Source organism: Salvelinus fontinalis, chromosome 19, assembly GCF_029448725.1.
Source record: "Salvelinus fontinalis isolate EN_2023a chromosome 19, ASM2944872v1, whole genome shotgun sequence".
Taxonomy (NCBI): Eukaryota; Metazoa; Chordata; class Actinopteri; order Salmoniformes; family Salmonidae; genus Salvelinus; species Salvelinus fontinalis.
This window is the reverse complement of record NC_074683.1, coordinates 46,106,341-46,124,515: the sequence shown is the minus strand read 5'-3', so window position 1 is coordinate 46,124,515 and position 18,175 is coordinate 46,106,341. Positions and strand designations below refer to the sequence as shown.

Sequence of the window (18,175 nt, the reverse complement as noted above, 5' to 3'; positions counted from 1 at the left end):
ATCGGAAAAAGAAAACGTTTAAAGCTTTCGTCTCAATCCAGTTTTTCAAAAGATTAAATACATAGAAATAGAACGGACAAATAGTTGCCTAGATTGGTAACTCCTGTTCAATCAATTTAAGCCTATATATATATATGATAACACGGAACCCAAACTGGCTGCGCGTGTGCGCCATCGTGCATAAATGTATTTTGTACCCCCAACACCAAACGCGATCACGACACGCAACTTAAAATATCAAACTCTGAACCAATTTTATTAATTTGGGGACATGCCGAAAAGCATTTAACATTTTTGGCAATTTAGCTAGCTAGCTTGCACTTGCTAGCTAATTTGTCTTATTTACCTGACATGCACAAGGTCCTCTACTTCACCAATTAATCCATACATAAAATGGTAAACCGAATCATTTCTAGTCATCTCTCATCCTTCCGGGCCTTTTCTTCTCTTGACTTTATAATGCGATTGGCAACTTTCATAAATTAGGTGCATTACCGCCACTGACCTTGTTCGTCTTCAGTCACCCACTTGGGTATAACCAATAAGGAGATGGCATGTGGGTACCTGCTTCTATAAACCAATGAGGAGATGGGAGAAGCAGGACTAGCAGCGGGATCTGCGTCAGAAATAGAACAGACTTCTATTTTAGCCCTTAGCAACGCAGACGCTCGTTGGCGAGCGTGAGCAGTGTGGGTGCAATAATATAGATTTCAAAATTTATTTTGCGACGCGAGCGGTGTAGTCCACCTGTAATCCTCCTTTTATCAGACTCGGAACAGGGATGGTTAGCGAAGCTTTAATTTTCAGCAAAACAAGTAAAGGTCTGAAATTGCATGTCTACTTTGCAAATGAATCTCCATTAGGTACGCTATTGAAGAGTTGCCACTATTTCACTACAAAACATTAGCCAATTAATAGCAAGGCTTAATAATAACCATAGCATTCACTGCTCAAATTAGCATTGTTTTGTCTTCTTGTAAAACAAAAACATTTTCTTCAGCATTGAACACTAAGACACATTTGGTAAGAGGTTTCACTCAAATGCATGTTGTGTTTATTTTACCTTTATTTAACTAGGCAAGTCAGTTTAGAACAAATTCTTATTTTCAATGACAGCCTAGGAACAGTGGGTTAACTGCCTTCTTCAGGGTCAGAACGACAGATTTTTACCTTGTCAGCTTATAATTTTTGTTCAGTATAAATAAAGGTCAAACAAAAGACACAAAAAACAGGGCTTGGTTTAGTGTTCTGCCACTAAGTTACCAAAATAGCTTACTGTACAAATGGCATGACATTAACTGTGGAAGATACAACATTCAGACAAACAGTAGGAAATTGCAAATATTAACCTAATCATAAACACATGACAAACTACGAGCATTGATACTGTATGTTCCATTCCTTGCAATGCTACAATAAGTCTATAATAAAAAGTAGAGTTTTTCATGTTGACAAACTTTCATCTTTATACTTAAGAAAATCATTTTTACACATTCTACAGCAACTCACCTGGGTATTCTTAGGAATTGGAAACATCAGAAAATAAAAAGTAATAGGACAAACATTAACTAAATAATTTGGTAAAAATTCTAAGCATTTGCAATCACCATATATAATGCTATTAGGAAGGGAAAACACTTATGAGTTGTATTCTCCATCTGTGGTAGAGGGTGGTGGCTTTAGTGTAACTGAGGTAATCTCTGCATAACAAAAAGGCCTTAAAATGGTTTCTTAAACTTTCTCAATAGAAGAGCTGGTGGAATAACACAGCAGCACACTAAGCTGTAATAAACAAGGAATTCACCCATCTTAACCAATTGTGCTGATAAGGATATAGTAACATAGTAGTACATGGAAAGTCTGAACACACTATTCGTATACCACATACAGTACATTTTCAAAGTACATAGACATTCAGATATATGGGTGTGCTATAGCTAACATCACTACAAAGTCAATGGTCCCAATAACACTTTTAGCACAGAAACAACTGTTCCTCAAGGAAATATAAAAAGTGAATATAAATAATGCTAATGTCACCAAACACATTCAAATAGAATACCACAGTTCTATAAATCACAATAGATATGTCAGTCACATTAACAACAAGCACTTTACAAAAATGACAAGTACAGGATAGAGTTGAAGAGGTTCGGGAGTTTTATGAGACAAGACAGAAGATTCAATCGTTTCAAAAGAATGATTTCAAAAAGCTTAGTGAATCCTTGTTAGGAAGCTGCACTGTAAATATTAAACTTCAGATTCATAAAATATTAGAAAATTGTAACTTCCCTTGAAACAATCCCCAACAACCCCTCCTTTGGCCCAGTCTATAGAGAAAAGTAGACAAATAGGAATATTCCCAATGAGCAGACGAGAAACAGGCCACAGTTGAGCAGCAGTTTGGTTCTGGGTGGCTCGTACAGCATCTCCATAACGGCTTTCTCGTCCTCCACTGTCCTTTTGGGATGGGCATCATATGCCGCTTCCTTAAACCCACAGAACCACTCCAACAGCTGCATGCACCTCCCACCCTCCTCATCCCCACAACCTTCCTCTGCATGCACTAGCCCTGGGTGCCCGTTATCAAACTGGGTGGTGGGCGTTGCTAGTGTCATTTCCGGGGTTGTCTCGCCGCTGGGAGTCGCAGGGTCAAAGTCAGAAGGCGGAGCTAGCAGCTTGACGTCCTCCCCATCTAGACACCTAGCATTGCAGATGTCTGGGGGCAGATCCTTATAGAGGCCGCCATTCCCATTCAACTGCAAAGGGCTCTTATCCGTCAGCTTGTACATCTCCTCACAGTCTTTGAGGAGAAGCTTTCCCATGTTACGCAGGCCCCATAATGTGGTGGTGCGGATCTGCTCCTTATCTGGAGGAGGGTTGCAGAGACTGACGACCACAGCCACCAGTCCAGACACCCAGAACAGCCCAGCAGCCACATACATGTAGTGGACATGTGTGATGAAGAAAGGCCTGTCGTCTGGCTGGTCACAGGGAGGCTCTCGGTAAATAAACGCCAAGATCAGCCGGGTGGTACCCAGCGCAAACCCGGTCATACCACCCCAGAATGCACCCCTTTCGTTGCAGCGCTTCCAGAACACACCCAGCAGGAAGAGGGCGGCAATGGGCGGGGTTAGGTATCCGGCTACTTCCTGTATGTACAAGTACATCTGGCCACCCTGCATCTCAATGATGACAGGGACCCAGGCGATGCTGATAACCACCATGAACACCACGAACAGCCGGCCCACCAACAACAGCTCTTTATGGGACGCACCACGCCTAGCACTCTGGTAGATGTCCAGGGTGAAGATGGTGCTAGCACTGTTAAAGATGGAGTCCAGATCACTCATGAGAGCCGCAATCATCACAGCCATCATCAGCCCTCGCAGTCCCACAGGCATCACTGCCATAACCAGCCGCGGGTAGGCGATATTGGAGCACCCCGCCTTAGAGCCACACACAGCCAGGCAGTGCTCTGGCCCAATGCAGGCTATCTCGTCTGCAAACAAGATCCGGGATATCATCCCGGGGATAACGATAATAAACATGGGCAGGACCTTCAGGAAGCCAGCCATCAGCGTGGAGCCCTTGGCGTGGGCGAGGTTCTTAGCAGCCAGCACCCTCTGGACGATGACCTGGTCAGCACACCAGTACCAGATGGAAGCTGGGGTTTGACCTAAGAGGAAGCCAGGCCAGGGGATGTCCTCATCCAGCGGGCCCCGGAGGATCCTCAGGGAGTCTGGCTTGGGCTCGATGCGGCAGGAGGGTGAGTGGGTGAAGTTCCCACTGGCCAGGATAGCCGTTACATTTGGGACAGCTAGCATGTACTTGGTCCGAACCCCTTCAAGACCACCGACCTTGATCAGGCTGATGATGGTCAGGCTGAGAGCTCCACCAATCATCAGCACTGCCTGGAGGGTGTCTGTGTACATGACCGCAACCAGGCCGCCGGTGACCGTAAGCAGTGCGGTCATACTAATGAGCAGAATGATGGACAGGTAGAGATTCCAGCCCAGTGACTCCTGGATGAAAAGCGCCCCGGCATACAAGTCCACAGAGATCTTGGTGAAGATGTAGAGCAGCACAGAAAGGGAAGCAAAGTACACCTTTAGCCTATTGCCCCCATAACGTTTGGACAGGTACTCCGGCATGGTGTACACACCAGAGTGGATATACACAGGTATGAAGACCCAGCCCAGCAGCTGCAGCAGGAGAAGAGCGTTAAACTCCCATGCTCCCACAGCAAAGCCGCTGGCTGCTCCCGACCCAGCCAGGCCTATGAAGTGTTCACTGCCGATGTTGCTGACAAACAGGGATGCTCCGATCACCCACCACGTCATGGAGCGTCCCGCAAGGAAGTATCCGCTCACCGTGCTCCGGTTGGCCTTCCACATGGCGAAGAACCCGATGCTCAGCACCAGGATGAAGTACAGCACCACCACAGCAATGTCTGCTGCCTCCATGACAGCTGTACCCATCTTCATTGTGAGTGCTAAACGGAACCACTGGTTCAAAACGGCTGAAAAACTCCCTTGAACCCTGCAAAAGTCAAAGCCAAGTTTTAGCGTAACAGAAGGGCAATAAAAATTCTCTATCCTTTGGTTTGCTGTCTGGGTGGAAGCTGTAGTATCCACCGTCAGGTCAAATTCACTAGGGGTGTCTGCATTTGGGGGTGTAATCCACCTGCACTGAGAACACTAGTTTTAAGGGAGGATGCAGCAGGCCTCTGGTCTAGTATAGCCTAGAGTTTACATTCCTGCAAGACAGCAAAGACAAAGACAAACACCTGATTAGAGCCTGTGTCAGATGGGAACCAAGAAAGGTGACACATTCTAAAATTGATTAAATTGTCCCCCCCTCTCAATCTACACACAATACCCCATAATGACATAGCAAAAACAGGTTTAGACATTTATGCAAATGTATTAAAAATAAACTTAATCACATTTACATAAGTATTAAGATACTTTACTCAGTACTTTGTTATCATCTTTGGCAGTGATTACAGCCTCAAGTCTTGGGTATGACACTAAGCTTGGCACACCTGTATTTGGGGAGTTTCTCCCATTCTTCTCTGGAGATCCTCAAGCTCCGTTAGGTTGGATGGGGAGCGTCGATGCACAGCTATTTACACATTGATTTGGACCTTCTATAGACATTTGTGCCTTTCCAAACCATGTCCAATCAATCGAATTTACCACAGGTGTACTCCAATCAAGTTGTATAAACATCTCAAGGATGATCAATGGTAACAGGATGCACCTAGGCTCAATTTCGAGTCTCATAGCAAAGGGTCTGAATACTTATGTAAATGTGATATTTCAGTTGTTAATTTTTAATACATTTGTAAACATTGAAAAAAAATCTGTTTCTGTCATTATGAGGTATTGTTTGTCGATTGACGAGGAAATATAACAATTTAGTTACATTTTAGAATAAGGCTGTAATGTAACAAAATGTGGAAAAAGTCAAGGGGTCTGAATACTTTCCGAGTGGGACACACGCAACATTTCTGAGAAACATGTCATCAAAACAGAGCTTGATCAGATGACTTTAGTCACACTCAAACTGGGCATGGTAACAGATTTAAAAACCATATTTACAGTAACTTTCTCAAGCCCTCACTCCAATCTCTTAAATAGTGGCTAAACCTAAAAGAGAAAGAGCCATGTCCATCTCAGAGCTTCAAACCAAAAAGTCTAGCAGCTCAGTCCATGTGAAGAGATCAAAAATGCCTACATAGCCTAGTGTTTAAATAAGGAGTAATTATATTTTTAAAATATATATAAAAATATACAAATAAAATCACTCATGTATTACACAATCATTTTCAATCATGACAGACGCATTATGATTACATCATCACCCCCCAACCAAGTCATTATGCCAGAGGCAAGCATTGCTAATTATTTAATAGACAATACGATATTTTAGATTAATATTTCTGGTCACCTTCAGCATCATCGTCTACAGCTAGTGCTGACCGATTTAACCAATTTTTGGGTTTGTTGCCGCAATATTGTTTGTTGTTTTTAAAACAGCTAATTGACCAACGTCGATTCAAATACTTGAAATACATTTTATTTATTTTGAGCCGAACGTGCCGTTCCTCTAGAAAGAAATCAAATAATAAACGAGAAATGTAGTTTTCATTAAGCAAATATTCTACCTAGTTCAGCGCAGAAACGTGGTAATTAACTACAATGACCATAATCCATTGCGCTAGTTTTCGTCCCAGCTCAGAGAGAAAGAGGTTCCACTCTTGTCAATATCTTTCCAAAACAAGCACAATGCATTTCTATGGCCTTATTTTTGACCCAACTTGTCTTCCCGCCTTTGGGACGGCTCCCATTGTCTAGGCATAGACATGAGCATCTTGTCATTATATACAAATCTACGCTAAATACACAGACCGCATGAGAGAGGAATATGCACAACTACGAGGGACAAAGACAGCTCGTGAAAGTTGGCCTTATCTACTTTGAAGAAATGGTATCAACATGATACTTGTAAGAGAGATATGAGGATCAGTGCAATATAGTCAAAGTATTATCACGACATGTGGCACGCTACACAACAGCGGCGGAATATTCTAGAAAAAGACTACGCGCATCTTCCGCATTGCAAGGAGGGTATATCTAATTGAGGTAGGCCATATATGTAGTCTCGTCGTAGTTTGAGTAAAACAAGTGTGGTTGAATTCGTCAAATAGAATAGGACCCTGACCTAGTAGCCTATATTCAATGCACAATAGTAAATTAAGCGCTCGACCTGCTTTATAAACTTTCTCCATCACCATCTTTTGTCCCTTCTGCTTTTCTAGCGTCAGTTACATTATCTAGGCTACAAATTAAAACGGGCGGCCATCACAAAAATACACACTCACCATTGCAATTACAATACTCCGCTATATTGTAGCTAATGTAGGCTACATCAAACCACAAGTTCAGGATGCGACTGTCTGAGCCTGCTTTTCTGGCAACAGTATGTATGTGTCTCTTCCTGCGTCAGTTCTTCCGATGTAGCGATAGTTCGTGTCCTCTGTTTCGGAGCAATTAGTTTTAACACACAAGGTAGCTAGCTGCACTTTATAAGCATCGACTCTGCTTCTTCCCCATTGCCACGCCCTTCATGTGTAATACCAGAGAGGAAGCGGAAGAGAGAGGCCCAACTCGGCGGAAAATCATTAGGTTTTGTATGTAGCTCAATGAGAGTGTCGAATTTGGTCAACAAAAAAATAAATGGCTTATTTGCTACGTGAGGTTTATTTGATTGATAGAAGTTTCGTAATGCTTAAGTTGTTACTGATGTACTGCTTTGGACACGTGACATCCCGGCTACTTTGAGAAAAACACATTTGAGTTGCCTCGAGATGTATATGCATATTCATGACATGAGGCTAGTAGCATAGCATCTCTCTCCATACAGTCGGTTGACGTCAACAACCCTGGTCGAATATTTTTTTAATTACAATAGTGAGATTTATACAGCAATCCAAAGAACGTATTGGCGGGCGCTAGACAGTCGTCCGCTTTGTGGACGACTCCCATTGTTAGGGCGAGGAGACATGTAGTATCTTGTTAGTTTATCCACAATCTTTGGTAAAACACATGTGACGTTTCAAATGCAACACGCCCATTGGTTATTCTTCTAATTCTAGTAGCCTGGATTTGAAATACCGTATTGTTTTGAGACGCAATTGAATTTTTCGGATAACAACCGACTCAGAATGCATGCTACTGTAAGTGAACCTGTTAGGCTACTTAGGTCGAAATTGCCTTAAACCCCACTTTGCCTAATTAACCGACTAGTTTACATATCCTGGTTGATAATGAGCTTTAACAGTGGAATGGTAATAACTGAACAATCTAGAAACTGGCACTTTTGGATATATTAACTTGTAAAACCCTTGTACTCTTCCTTCAAAGTGTTCAACTTTCCAGAAATGTATATCGGCATATAGCCTAATCTGACCTATTAACAGGCTACATACAACTCATGCATCTATCTAAAATGTAATGTCATAGCATATGGGGGAGATAAACGGGATGCATTTGATAAGTTATTAAAGTTATTTGCTGTCTCAATAACACAATACAGTGACAGCTGGGTCTCCCATTCAGTGCGTCCATCATTTACGTCAATTTACAGTGTACTGGTATTCAATCGTTGGGCACAGGTGTAGGAACCACACAGGTAACCTTACGCCTTTTGATTAGTTACTAGCTCCTGCCATTCTCTCTGATAAATAAATAGACTCTGTCTGATGTAGGACGTGACAAATTTAAGACTATTAAAATTATACCTTAGTCAAGATATGTTGACCTGTATGCAATGATAAACCCTTCAGTTCAGCACACACATAAGTGGCATGTTTTATCATGGTGAAAGGTGCATAAGATGTCTGGAGAAGCCACTTTGGCTGTGTCACTGCGCATCTGTGAGTATGAAATACATAATGCTTAAACAATGTGGATCCATCTACACTCGGCCCCTAAACTACATACTGACACAGTCTGACAGTATCTTCATACAGGTTATGTTGGGACAACTAGGCCTGTGTCAATACATACATGAGGTGATATCAGCAAGAATGCACTTATAAGCTTTATATAAAACAGAGCTCCTATTTTAATTACATAGGCCTAATTTTTAACACTTTCTGAGAACCTGATAAGTAGCCAACTATATGGCCTTGATGAGAAAATAGTATTGTCCCACACATTTACATTTTAGTCATTTAGCAAACGCTTTTATCCAGACCGACTTCATACATTTTTGTACTATGGGGGACCAAACCCACAACCCTGATGTTCCAAACGCCATGCACTACCAACTGAGCCACATAGCTTAAACAAATTAAATTGGTTGCTTTTCTGCCAAAGTGTATCTGACAAGGACAGTGAATTTCCACTTACTATTTTTTTAGGTTTAGGAAGTAAATTCTTCTTCTTCTCTGTATTTTTTATGGCGGTTGGCAACCAACTTTAAGGTGCCTTTACCGCCACCAACTGGACTGGAGTGTGGACCAGAGACAGGGAAGGTCTAAATCCTACCTAATATTCTCATCTCCCTAAGGAAACGAAATGCATAATTAAATACTACATCCCCTGAAGATTTCCCCAGCAGTTCACTTAATGTTGGCTCTTCAACCCTATTACTCGTTAAATCTAATAACAATCACTTCATTTCCCTCCCATATTGCTGGTACTGAAATAGAACGTGTTCCACTGTCTCCATCTCCTCCTGACAATGATCACACCTCCCAGTCTGCAGATGTTCTACCAATTTCAAAGGTAGGACACACTATTGAGCCTTGTGTGTCCCAGTCTCTGATTACACACTCCTCCCTTCTCTCTCGACCTGAGGACCTCCCTGCCCCCACATTTTCCTGTATCTTATACAGGTGTCTTCCCTTTCTCTTCCTTTTCCACAACTCTTGCCATTTCTTTTTAACTACTGTTTTTATCAACCCCTTGGCTTCTTCTTTACTGATTGACAATTCCATCTCAACATTAGGATGTTTAAGAGCCTGCTTGGCGATAACATCCACCTCCTCATTCCCCTCTACTCCCACATGAGCTGGTGCCCACAGGAACATCACAAATACCACAATCTGTCTCACCCTATACAAGCACTGCAAAACCTCATACAACACATCCCGTCTGCTCTGAGACACAAATTAATTTAATCTTATCAGTGCTGCACAGGAGTCAGAGTAGATGACTACCCTGTCTGGCCTCACCTCCTCCACCGACTCTGCAACCAAGAGTATGGCCAGCAACTCCATTGTGTAAACAGATAAATAATCCTTTGTTCATTTTGTCACTGCCAACTTAGACTCAGGAACACTAAAAGCTGCACCTGTCCTCCCAGTTTTAGGGTCTATAGATCCATCTGTGAATATATTCAAGAAAGCATAGTATTGTGTTTTTAAATGTTCACTTACAACAGAATCTACTCCTTCCTTAACAACTTACCCTCTCAAGCACCCTAGCTCTATCCCTGGCTGAGGGAGCAACCAAGCAGTGGAGGAGGGCATGACGGTTCACAATAATCGCTGGAATGTATCAAATCGAATGGCAAACACTTGGAAACCATGTGTTTGATGTATTTGATACCATCACACTTACTCCTCTCCAGCCATTACCACAAGCCAATTAAGGTGCCACCAACCTCCTGTGCAACCAGTGGGATAGCAGGAAGACACACAGAGGGGCTAACCTCCTTCCCAATCAACCCCATTTCTCTCGCCGTGCCATTGCCTATCCACCCAAAACTTGTGCTCAAATTTTGTTCACTTTCCCATTACTCTAGGAGTACCTTTTTTTGTAGGATATGCAATCTTGTGTCCTTTTAGATTTACCCATATGTCATGGTTAGTTGCTGTCTATCTTAACTTTAATGGCATCTCTCCCAACTGTACCTGCATTGCTGCCACCGAGGAGGTCCTGAGTGCTCCACAACATATTTTTAGGGCTTGTCTGAGCTGCTTATCCATATGCCACACTTTTAGGAAGTACATTTCCACTATATCGACATACGAACTACGTTTCCCATAATGCTTCTCGCTTCAGAATATACGTGTTTCTTTTGCGACCAGCTTTCATGCGCAGAAGTTGACCTACAGTCTGAAGAAAATGGCAGCATTAGGACTGGGGCTGCAGGTATGACTTTCGGATGAACGTGAATGTTATGCGATTCATGGCTGGGTTTTTAATTTGAGAATGTATGTATATTATTAATTGGCACAAAATGGATCAATGTGCATTGTTTTGATGCCGTGCAGAACTAGTTATCAACGCACAACACGCGAGGCCTTCTGTGAACTTGACAAGCCCGCTCCGCTACCGTTAACTAGCTAATGTTAATGACAGCCCACTAGCTTGTTGAATATAGCTAGCTACCTAGTTATGCTTATTTGTTATTTTGCTACGGAGCAATGACATTACTGTTTACTGTTGTCCATAAGACATGCGCATGACATTGTAGAAAATGTGGTCAAGATTTTTTGCTAGTTCAAAACGATTTTGATAGTTAGCAAGTTATCTTCATTAGCAAACTAACAGCTACTGCACTCCAGACGTCACTGTTATGTATTAATAATTTCCTTTATCATCTCTATCCTTCTTCAGGTGCGTCAATTCAGCACATCGGTTCTCCGACAAGCTTTGATCAGGGTAAGAATTATGAAGTTCAACTTCAAATTACCCTTGTCATCTGATCAGTGCAATATTCTGTTCTATGACTGATCATGTCCTTTGGTAATATGATTATCACGCACGCTACAGCTTGAGCAATGTCTGTGGTTCAAGTACGTGGTTGGTTATTGCTTATGTTTGTGTCCGTTTTCTATTTTAGCCCCCCATCGACGTGTATGGGGTCGGAGGCCGCTATGCCACAGCCCTGTTCTCTGCTGCCAGCAAGCAGAAGAAACTGGAACAAGTCGAGAAGGAGATGAGGACGTTGTCGGTGAGTTAACCACTGCACCTCTCTCTCCTGTCTTAGTACTCTCTGTCCACTTGTGTGTAATGTGTATATACACTCTCTATTAACTAGGGAAACATACATTAGTTTGTTAGGCACTGACTGCAGCCACTATCATTTTTGACCAGCTCTCTTTCTCTCTGTCTTTTCATTCTCTCAACCAGGTTCTGATCAAGGACCCCAAGCTGTCCAGTATTGTGATGAACCCTCATGTCAAGCGCAGCCTCAAGCTGAAGTTCTTTGGTGCTGCCATGACTAAGGCGAATCTCTCCCCAATAACAGTTAACCTCATCAGTGAGTCGCCCAGCCTAACTAAGTCATACTCCACAGTGCACTCTTGTTCTGGAAACTGCTGTTGTGTAAGACAAATAAATGGGTCTGGTTTGGGGAGGATGACATTGTTTTTCTGCTGTCAAGAGCCTTATCTACCAAACTGATTAATTTACTTGTCTTCTGACTCTCTTGACCATCTGAACTGGAAAAAGCGATATGGATGTCACTCCATACCTTTTTTTTGTCTCCACTAGTTACCACAGACGCAGTCAAAGTTGTGTAAATTCATGAAAACAAAAATGTGCTTTTTGGTCTACATTTAAGGTTGGAGTTAGGCATGAGGTTAGCAATGTGGTTACATTTTAGGCTTAAAATCAAATTTTAAGAGAAATTGTAGTAATGACTTTGTCTGTGGTAAGTAGTGACAACCTACCTTTTTGGTTGGCTAGTTGATACCGGAATATAAAGTAAATGTCAGCTAAGAGTACTGTTTACTGCTCACTAATGATCTTAATTAACTAGTGATACAAAGGAGAGATTAGGAGAAATAGTTGAGTATTTGTGCTTTTGTTATGAGAACATCGTCACCCTTACTAATGTTACTGAATGCAAATGCAGTTTGTGCAAATGTTATTTGTGGCTACTGGCTAAGCCACTGATGTTTCATTGTTCCCCTTTCCTCCTCAGCTGTGTTGGCAGATAATGGTCGCCTGACCCTGACCGCAGATGTCGTTGGCGCCTTTGCGAAAATGATGAGCGCTCACCGTGGCGAGGTCATCTGCACTGTCACCACCGCACATGTACGGTGACCCACCACCATACACACATGCACACTGTGGTTGTACAGTCGAAGTCGGAAGTTTACATACACCTTAGCCAAATACATTTAAACTCAGTTTTTCCACAATTCCTGAAATTGAATCCTAGTAAAAAATTCCCTGTTTTAGGTCAGTTAGGATCTCACTTTATTTTAAGAATGTGAAATGTCAGATGAATAGTAGAGAGAATGATTTATTTAATGTTTTATTTCTTTCATCACATTCCCAGTGGGTCAGAAGTTTACATGCACTCAATTAGTATTTGGTAGCATTGCCTTTAAATTGTTTAACTTGGGTCAAATGTTTCAGGTAGCCTTCCACAAGCTTCCCACAATAAGTTGGGTGAATTGTGGCCCATTCCTCCTGACAGAGCTTGTGTAACCGAGTCAGGTTTGTAGGCCTCCTTGTTCGCACACTCTTTTTCAGTTCTGCCCACAAATATTCTATAGGATTGAGGTCAGGGCTTTGTGATGGCCACTCCAATACCTTGACTTTGTTGTCCTTAAGCCATTTTCCCACAACTTTGGAAGCATGCTTGGGGTCATTGTCCATTTGGAAGACCCATTTGCGACCAAGCTTTAACTTCCTGACTGATGTCTTGAGATGTTGCTTCAATATCCACATAAGTTGACTTTCTCATGAAGCCATCTATTTTGTGAAGTGCACCAGTCCCTCCTGCAGCAAAGCACCCCCACAACATGATGCTGCCACCCCCGTGCTTCACGGTTGGGATGGTGTTCTTTGACTTGCAAGCCTCCTCCTTCTTCCTCCAAACATAATGATGGTCATTATGGCCAAACAGTTCTATTTTTGTTTCATCAGACCAGAGGACATTTCTCAAAGTATGATATTTTTCCCCATGTGCAGTTGCAAACTAGTCTGGCTTTTTTTTGGTGGTTTTGGAGCAGTGGCTTCTTCCTTGCGGAGCAGCCTCTCAGGTTATGTCGATATAGGACGCGTTTTACTGTGGATATATATACTTTTGTGCCTGTTTCCTCCAGCATCTTCACAAGGTCCTTTGCTGTTGTTCTGGGATTGAGTTGCACTTTTCGCACCAAAGTACGTTCATCTGTCGGAGACAGAACACGCCTCCTTCCTGAGCGATGTGATGGCTGCGTGGTCCCATGGTGTTTATACGTGCGTACTATTGTTTGTACAGATGATTGTGGTACCTTCAGGCGTTTGGAAATTGCTACCAAGGATGAACCAGACTTGTGGAGGTCAACAATTTTTTTTCTGCGGTCTTGGCGGATTTCTTTTGATTTTCCCATGATGTCAAGCAAAGAGGCACTGATTTTGAAGGTAGGCCTTGAAATACATCTACATGTACTCCTCCAATTGACTCAGGCTAATTGACATCATTTATCAAAGCTTCTAATGCATGACATCATTATCTGGAATTTTACAAGCTGTTTAAAGGCACAGTCAACTTAGTGTTTTTAAACATTTGACCCACTGGAATTGTGATACAGTGAAATAATCTCTAAACGATTTTTTGGAAAAATTACTTGTCATGCACAATGTAGATGTCCTAACTGCTTTGCCAAAACTATAGTTTGTTGACAAGAAATTTGTGGAGTGGTTGAAAAACGAGTTTTAATGACTCCAACCTAAGTGTATGTAAACTTCCGACTTCAACTGTATATAGTTGTCAAACCAAGTTCCATATTAGTTATTATAGTGTTTGATTTGATCTTTGTGTGTATGACACAGCCCCTGGATGAAGCTAACCTGGCAGAGCTGAAGGTGGCTCTGAACGGCTTCCTGGCAAAGGGAGAGACTCTCATACTAGAGACCAAGGTGAGACCATACTCAATTTGTGTCCTCGGTGGCACAATAAGGATTTATCTCCCGTCAACTCCTGGTAGGGCAGGGCGGTAAACTGTTAAAAATATATACTGGTATTCATTCACACTTCTTTTTTTTTTTTCCACCAGAGATGTGTTTAAATCAAATTGATTAGTTGTGGCTAAAAGGCTGTGCGTGATGACGTAGTGCACATAAATAACTTGCAGTTAAATTCTCATGTAGTGAATAGAAAATAGCATTTTAAACTCTACTGATGGTTTTGCCATACACGCATTTTTAGTTATATAGCGAAAGTGCCCGATTTGGTCTTGGCACATGCTCTCCAGCCACAACCAAGCAAGGCTAAGGCTGTACAATGGCTTGGTTATTTCACCAGTAGGGGAGTGTGAACTACAAGCCAATCATGATGCGGAAACCTATGTGCTAAAGTTCCAAATGGTGAAAACCTTGCAAAAGCCTCTCCTTTCAGCAGAAACATGTGAAAAGCTTACGTTAATACAGCTCAACCACCAACATGTTGTTCATCATGTCACCACTAAAGAAAAACTAAATGTCCCATCATACTTGAACACCTCAGAGACAATACTGAAACAGTTTGAGGACATTTTTGAAGGGTTGGAATATCTGTGAGGTGAGCTCTACCTAGTGGTGGAAGAGTCTGTCAGACCAGTTCAACAACTTCCCCGCCAAATCCCCACTCCACTGAAGGAAACGATAATAAAGGCTGTTGATTCAATGGAGGAACAGGGTGTCAATACGAAGGTCACCAAACCTACTAAGTGGATAAGCAACATGATTGTGGTGGAAAAGCCAGGCAAAATAAGTCTGTCTTGATCCAAGTGCCCTGAACAAAGCCTTATGTAGGGTACATGACCAAATACATACCATTGAAGAGGTACTCCCTAGCCTGGAAAAAACAAATATTTTTGTGAATGGATGCAAAAAAATGAGTACTGGCAGGTATGCTGTTTGGATGAAGGGAAAAGTTACCTCACCACATTTTGGACCCCCAATGGTAGATACCGATGGACAAGGTTGGTTACCTTTTTGGAGTGAAACCAGCTGCAGACTAATATCAGCAAAGGCAACAGGATGCACTTCAGGGACTGCCAGGAATAAGCGTTATGACTGATGACATCCTGGTATACGACTGTGGTGCTACATTGGAAGAAGCCGTGCAGGACTAAACCACAACCTGACTCACCTCTTACAAAGAGCAAGGGAGATGGATCTAAAGGAGAGGATATGCCCAAATTGAGGAGTGCCTAGCCATTGTGTTCGCCTGTGACCGTTTTGATCAATACCTTTTATGGTAGGTGCAGGTATCGCCCACATGATGAGATTATTTCTTTTTTCCCCCTCTATTCTTTGGGGGTGAAGCCTTTCACTGTTGGTGAACACCTGTTTACGAATCATTTGCAAATAACATTTGATTTCATATTATGGACAAGAGCAAGATTATTTTATTTGTAAACTGCAGCCAAGCGTCGATCATGTCGCCAGAATAAGACTCACAATATTTATTGGAAAGGAGCATCAAGCTCATCACCATGCACTGTCACCACCCTGTGAAGTTAATTTATTTCAGCTGTAGCCTAACAAACTGCATCTTTCCTGAGTCAGTCGGAGGACCACACAACACCATAGCGTGACTCCAAGTTTATTTTGATATGATGATTATATCAACATTTGTGCATGAAAGCAATTCTACCATTAATTGCATTTTACAGACACAAAAAGATCCCAGCTTGTCTAGTGTGTTTTGTTGACATTTGGAAAGTTGACCAACATTTGCTATTTCCGTCGTGACATTTTCTAATTGTGCCTTCAGAAAGTATTCATAGCCCTCAACATTTTGTTTTTACAAAGTGGGTTTCAAATGAATGTCATTTTTGATCAACGATCAACACAAAATACTTGTCAGTGGAAGAAAAATTCGAACATTTTCAAAAGAGTTAAGGAAAATAAAACTACACTGAACTAAAATATAAACGCAACAATTTCAGTGATTTTACCAAGTTACAGTTCATATAAGGAAATCAATCAATTGAAATAAATTCATTAGACCCTAATCTATGGATTTCACTTGACTGGGAATGCAAATATAAAAATTGAAGGGAAAAAAAGTGAAATGTCTGAGTAAGCTGGTCATGGAAGAACTGGGACATTTTCAGCTTCCAGGAATTGTGTACAGATCCTTGCGACATGGGGTTGTGCATTATCATGCTGAAGCATAACGTGATGTCGGTAGAAGAATGGCACATCAATGTGCCTCAGGATCTTGTCATTCATTTGTGCATTCAAATTGCCATTGACTATAATGCAATTGTGTTCGTTGTCCGTGGCTTATGCTTGCCCATACCATAACCCCACAGTGGGGCACTCAGTTCACAACGTTGATATCAGCAGAACGCTCGCCCACACGACACTATACACGCTATCTGCCCGGTACAGTTGTAAACGGGATTCATCCGTGAAGAGGCCACTTCTTGGTGGCTATCGAAGGTGAGCATTTTCCCACTGGTTACGACACCGCAATGCAGTCAGGTGAGGACAACGAGCACTCCAAGAGCTTCCCTTAGACGGTTTCTGACAGTTTGTACAGAAATTCTTCAGTTGTACAAACCCACAGTTTCATCAGCTGTCTGGGTGGCTGGTCTGATGATCCCGCAGGTGAAGAAGCTGGATGTAGAGGTCCTGGGCTGGCGTGGCTGTGATGGGGTTCTAAACAGATTTGTACACAATATTTGAGAGAAGCTTTTTGTGCATCTGAAAAAATGTGATCTTTAAATTTAGCTCATGATACATGGGACCAACGCTTTACATGTTGCGTTTTATTTTTGTTCAGTGTAATAACAAATTAGTGCAGAAAATGTAAGAAATTCATAAATGCTGGAAGTGAATGCAGAAATGTAATAAATAACTACAAATGGGAACCGTTGGTCGAGTACCAGAGTTGGGGGCTACAAAAGAGGATTTTTGATTCCTGTGCAATGTTCTACAAATGGGACTACTTCGCTCTCAGTTTGGTCCTGTTATTTTTGGTTGAACAGTATGAAGCAATCAGAATGGAGAAAGCCCATTTTTAAAACCACTTCGAATTCATGTTTTGCCATCCTAGGGTCATGCACTACCCATAAAGCATAGCCTAGAACTCTTATTATTCAGAAACATTAAATACCGTCAAATGAGAAAAATACTTTGATATATTATGTCGATATTGCCCAGCCCTCCCTAACACCTGGTGTATGCAAAGGCTTAGGACTGTCAGGCTAGCACTAATCTGGAACATGCTGATATGCCTATGGTTTGAATGGTGCTTTAACTTGTATTACTTTTCTCTTTCCTCCAGTCTGACGCATCCATCCTGGGTGGTATGATTGTCAGCATAGGAGATAAGTATGTGGACATGTCCACCAAGACAAAGATCCACAAACTGACCAAGATCATCAGAGATAGTTAAGTCCATTGCCCCGTCCAGAGAAGCATGGGAATGTTTCTCTGCTTCCTGCCACCTATACAGCGCTTTGTCCGCAAAAATCCTGTCTAGTTGTTATCGTAATAAAATATTCTGTAACATACACTTTGTAATGTTTTTTTTCTTTCTTTTTTTTCCACCTTTTATTTAACCAGGTAGGCCAGTTGAGAGCAAGTTCTCATTTACAACTGCGACTTGGCCAAGATAGAGCAAAGCAGTGCGAAACAAACAACACAGAGTTACACATGGGATAAACAAACGTGCAGTCAATAACACAATAGAAATATCTGTATATAGTGTGTGCAAA

General features: G+C 41.9%; 2 protein-coding genes across 3 annotated transcripts; one reads left to right on the top strand and one right to left on the bottom strand.

Annotated features, from left to right (window-relative positions):
- Positions 1–1,048: 1,048 nt before the first annotated feature.
- Positions 1,049–7,156, bottom strand: LOC129816837 (sodium/myo-inositol cotransporter-like). Of its 2 annotated transcripts, none has more exons than XM_055871764.1 (2): positions 6,890–7,156; positions 1,049–4,759 (listed from the first exon to the last, which is right to left on the bottom strand). In XM_055871764.1, exon 2 carries the CDS (start codon positions 4,485–4,487, stop codon positions 2,331–2,333), a length of 2,157 nt encoding a protein of 718 aa, XP_055727739.1. In that variant the 5' UTR covers positions 4,488–4,759; positions 6,890–7,156; the 3' UTR covers positions 1,049–2,330. The 2 variants fall into 2 exon arrangements, with proteins under 2 accessions (XP_055727739.1, XP_055727738.1); XM_055871763.1 differs by having other exon boundaries at positions 1,049–4,542; positions 6,890–7,155.
- A 3,450-nt stretch (positions 7,157–10,606) lies between these two features.
- Positions 10,607–17,971, top strand: LOC129816838 (ATP synthase subunit O, mitochondrial-like). Its single transcript, XM_055871765.1, has 7 exons — positions 10,607–10,670; positions 11,139–11,183; positions 11,365–11,475; positions 11,655–11,784; positions 12,451–12,563; positions 14,295–14,381; positions 17,743–17,971. The coding sequence occupies exons 1-7, from the start codon at positions 10,644–10,646 to the stop codon at positions 17,851–17,853; spliced, it is 624 nt and encodes a 207-aa protein (XP_055727740.1). The 5' UTR covers positions 10,607–10,643; the 3' UTR covers positions 17,854–17,971.
- The last annotated feature ends 204 nt before the right edge of the window (positions 17,972–18,175 follow it).

Coding starts and splice junctions, on each gene's coding strand:
- LOC129816838 (XM_055871765.1), top strand. CDS start 10,644: ATGGCAGCATTAGGACTGGGGCTGCAG. Junction 10,671..11,138: donor CATTAGGACTGGGGCTGCAG/GTATGACTTTCG, acceptor ATCCTTCTTCAG/GTGCGTCAATTCAGCACATC. Junction 11,184..11,364: donor TCCGACAAGCTTTGATCAGG/GTAAGAATTATG, acceptor TTTCTATTTTAG/CCCCCCATCGACGTGTATGG.
- LOC129816837 (XM_055871764.1), bottom strand. CDS start 4,487: ATGAAGATGGGTACAGCTGTCATGGAGGCAGCAGACATTGCTGTGGTG.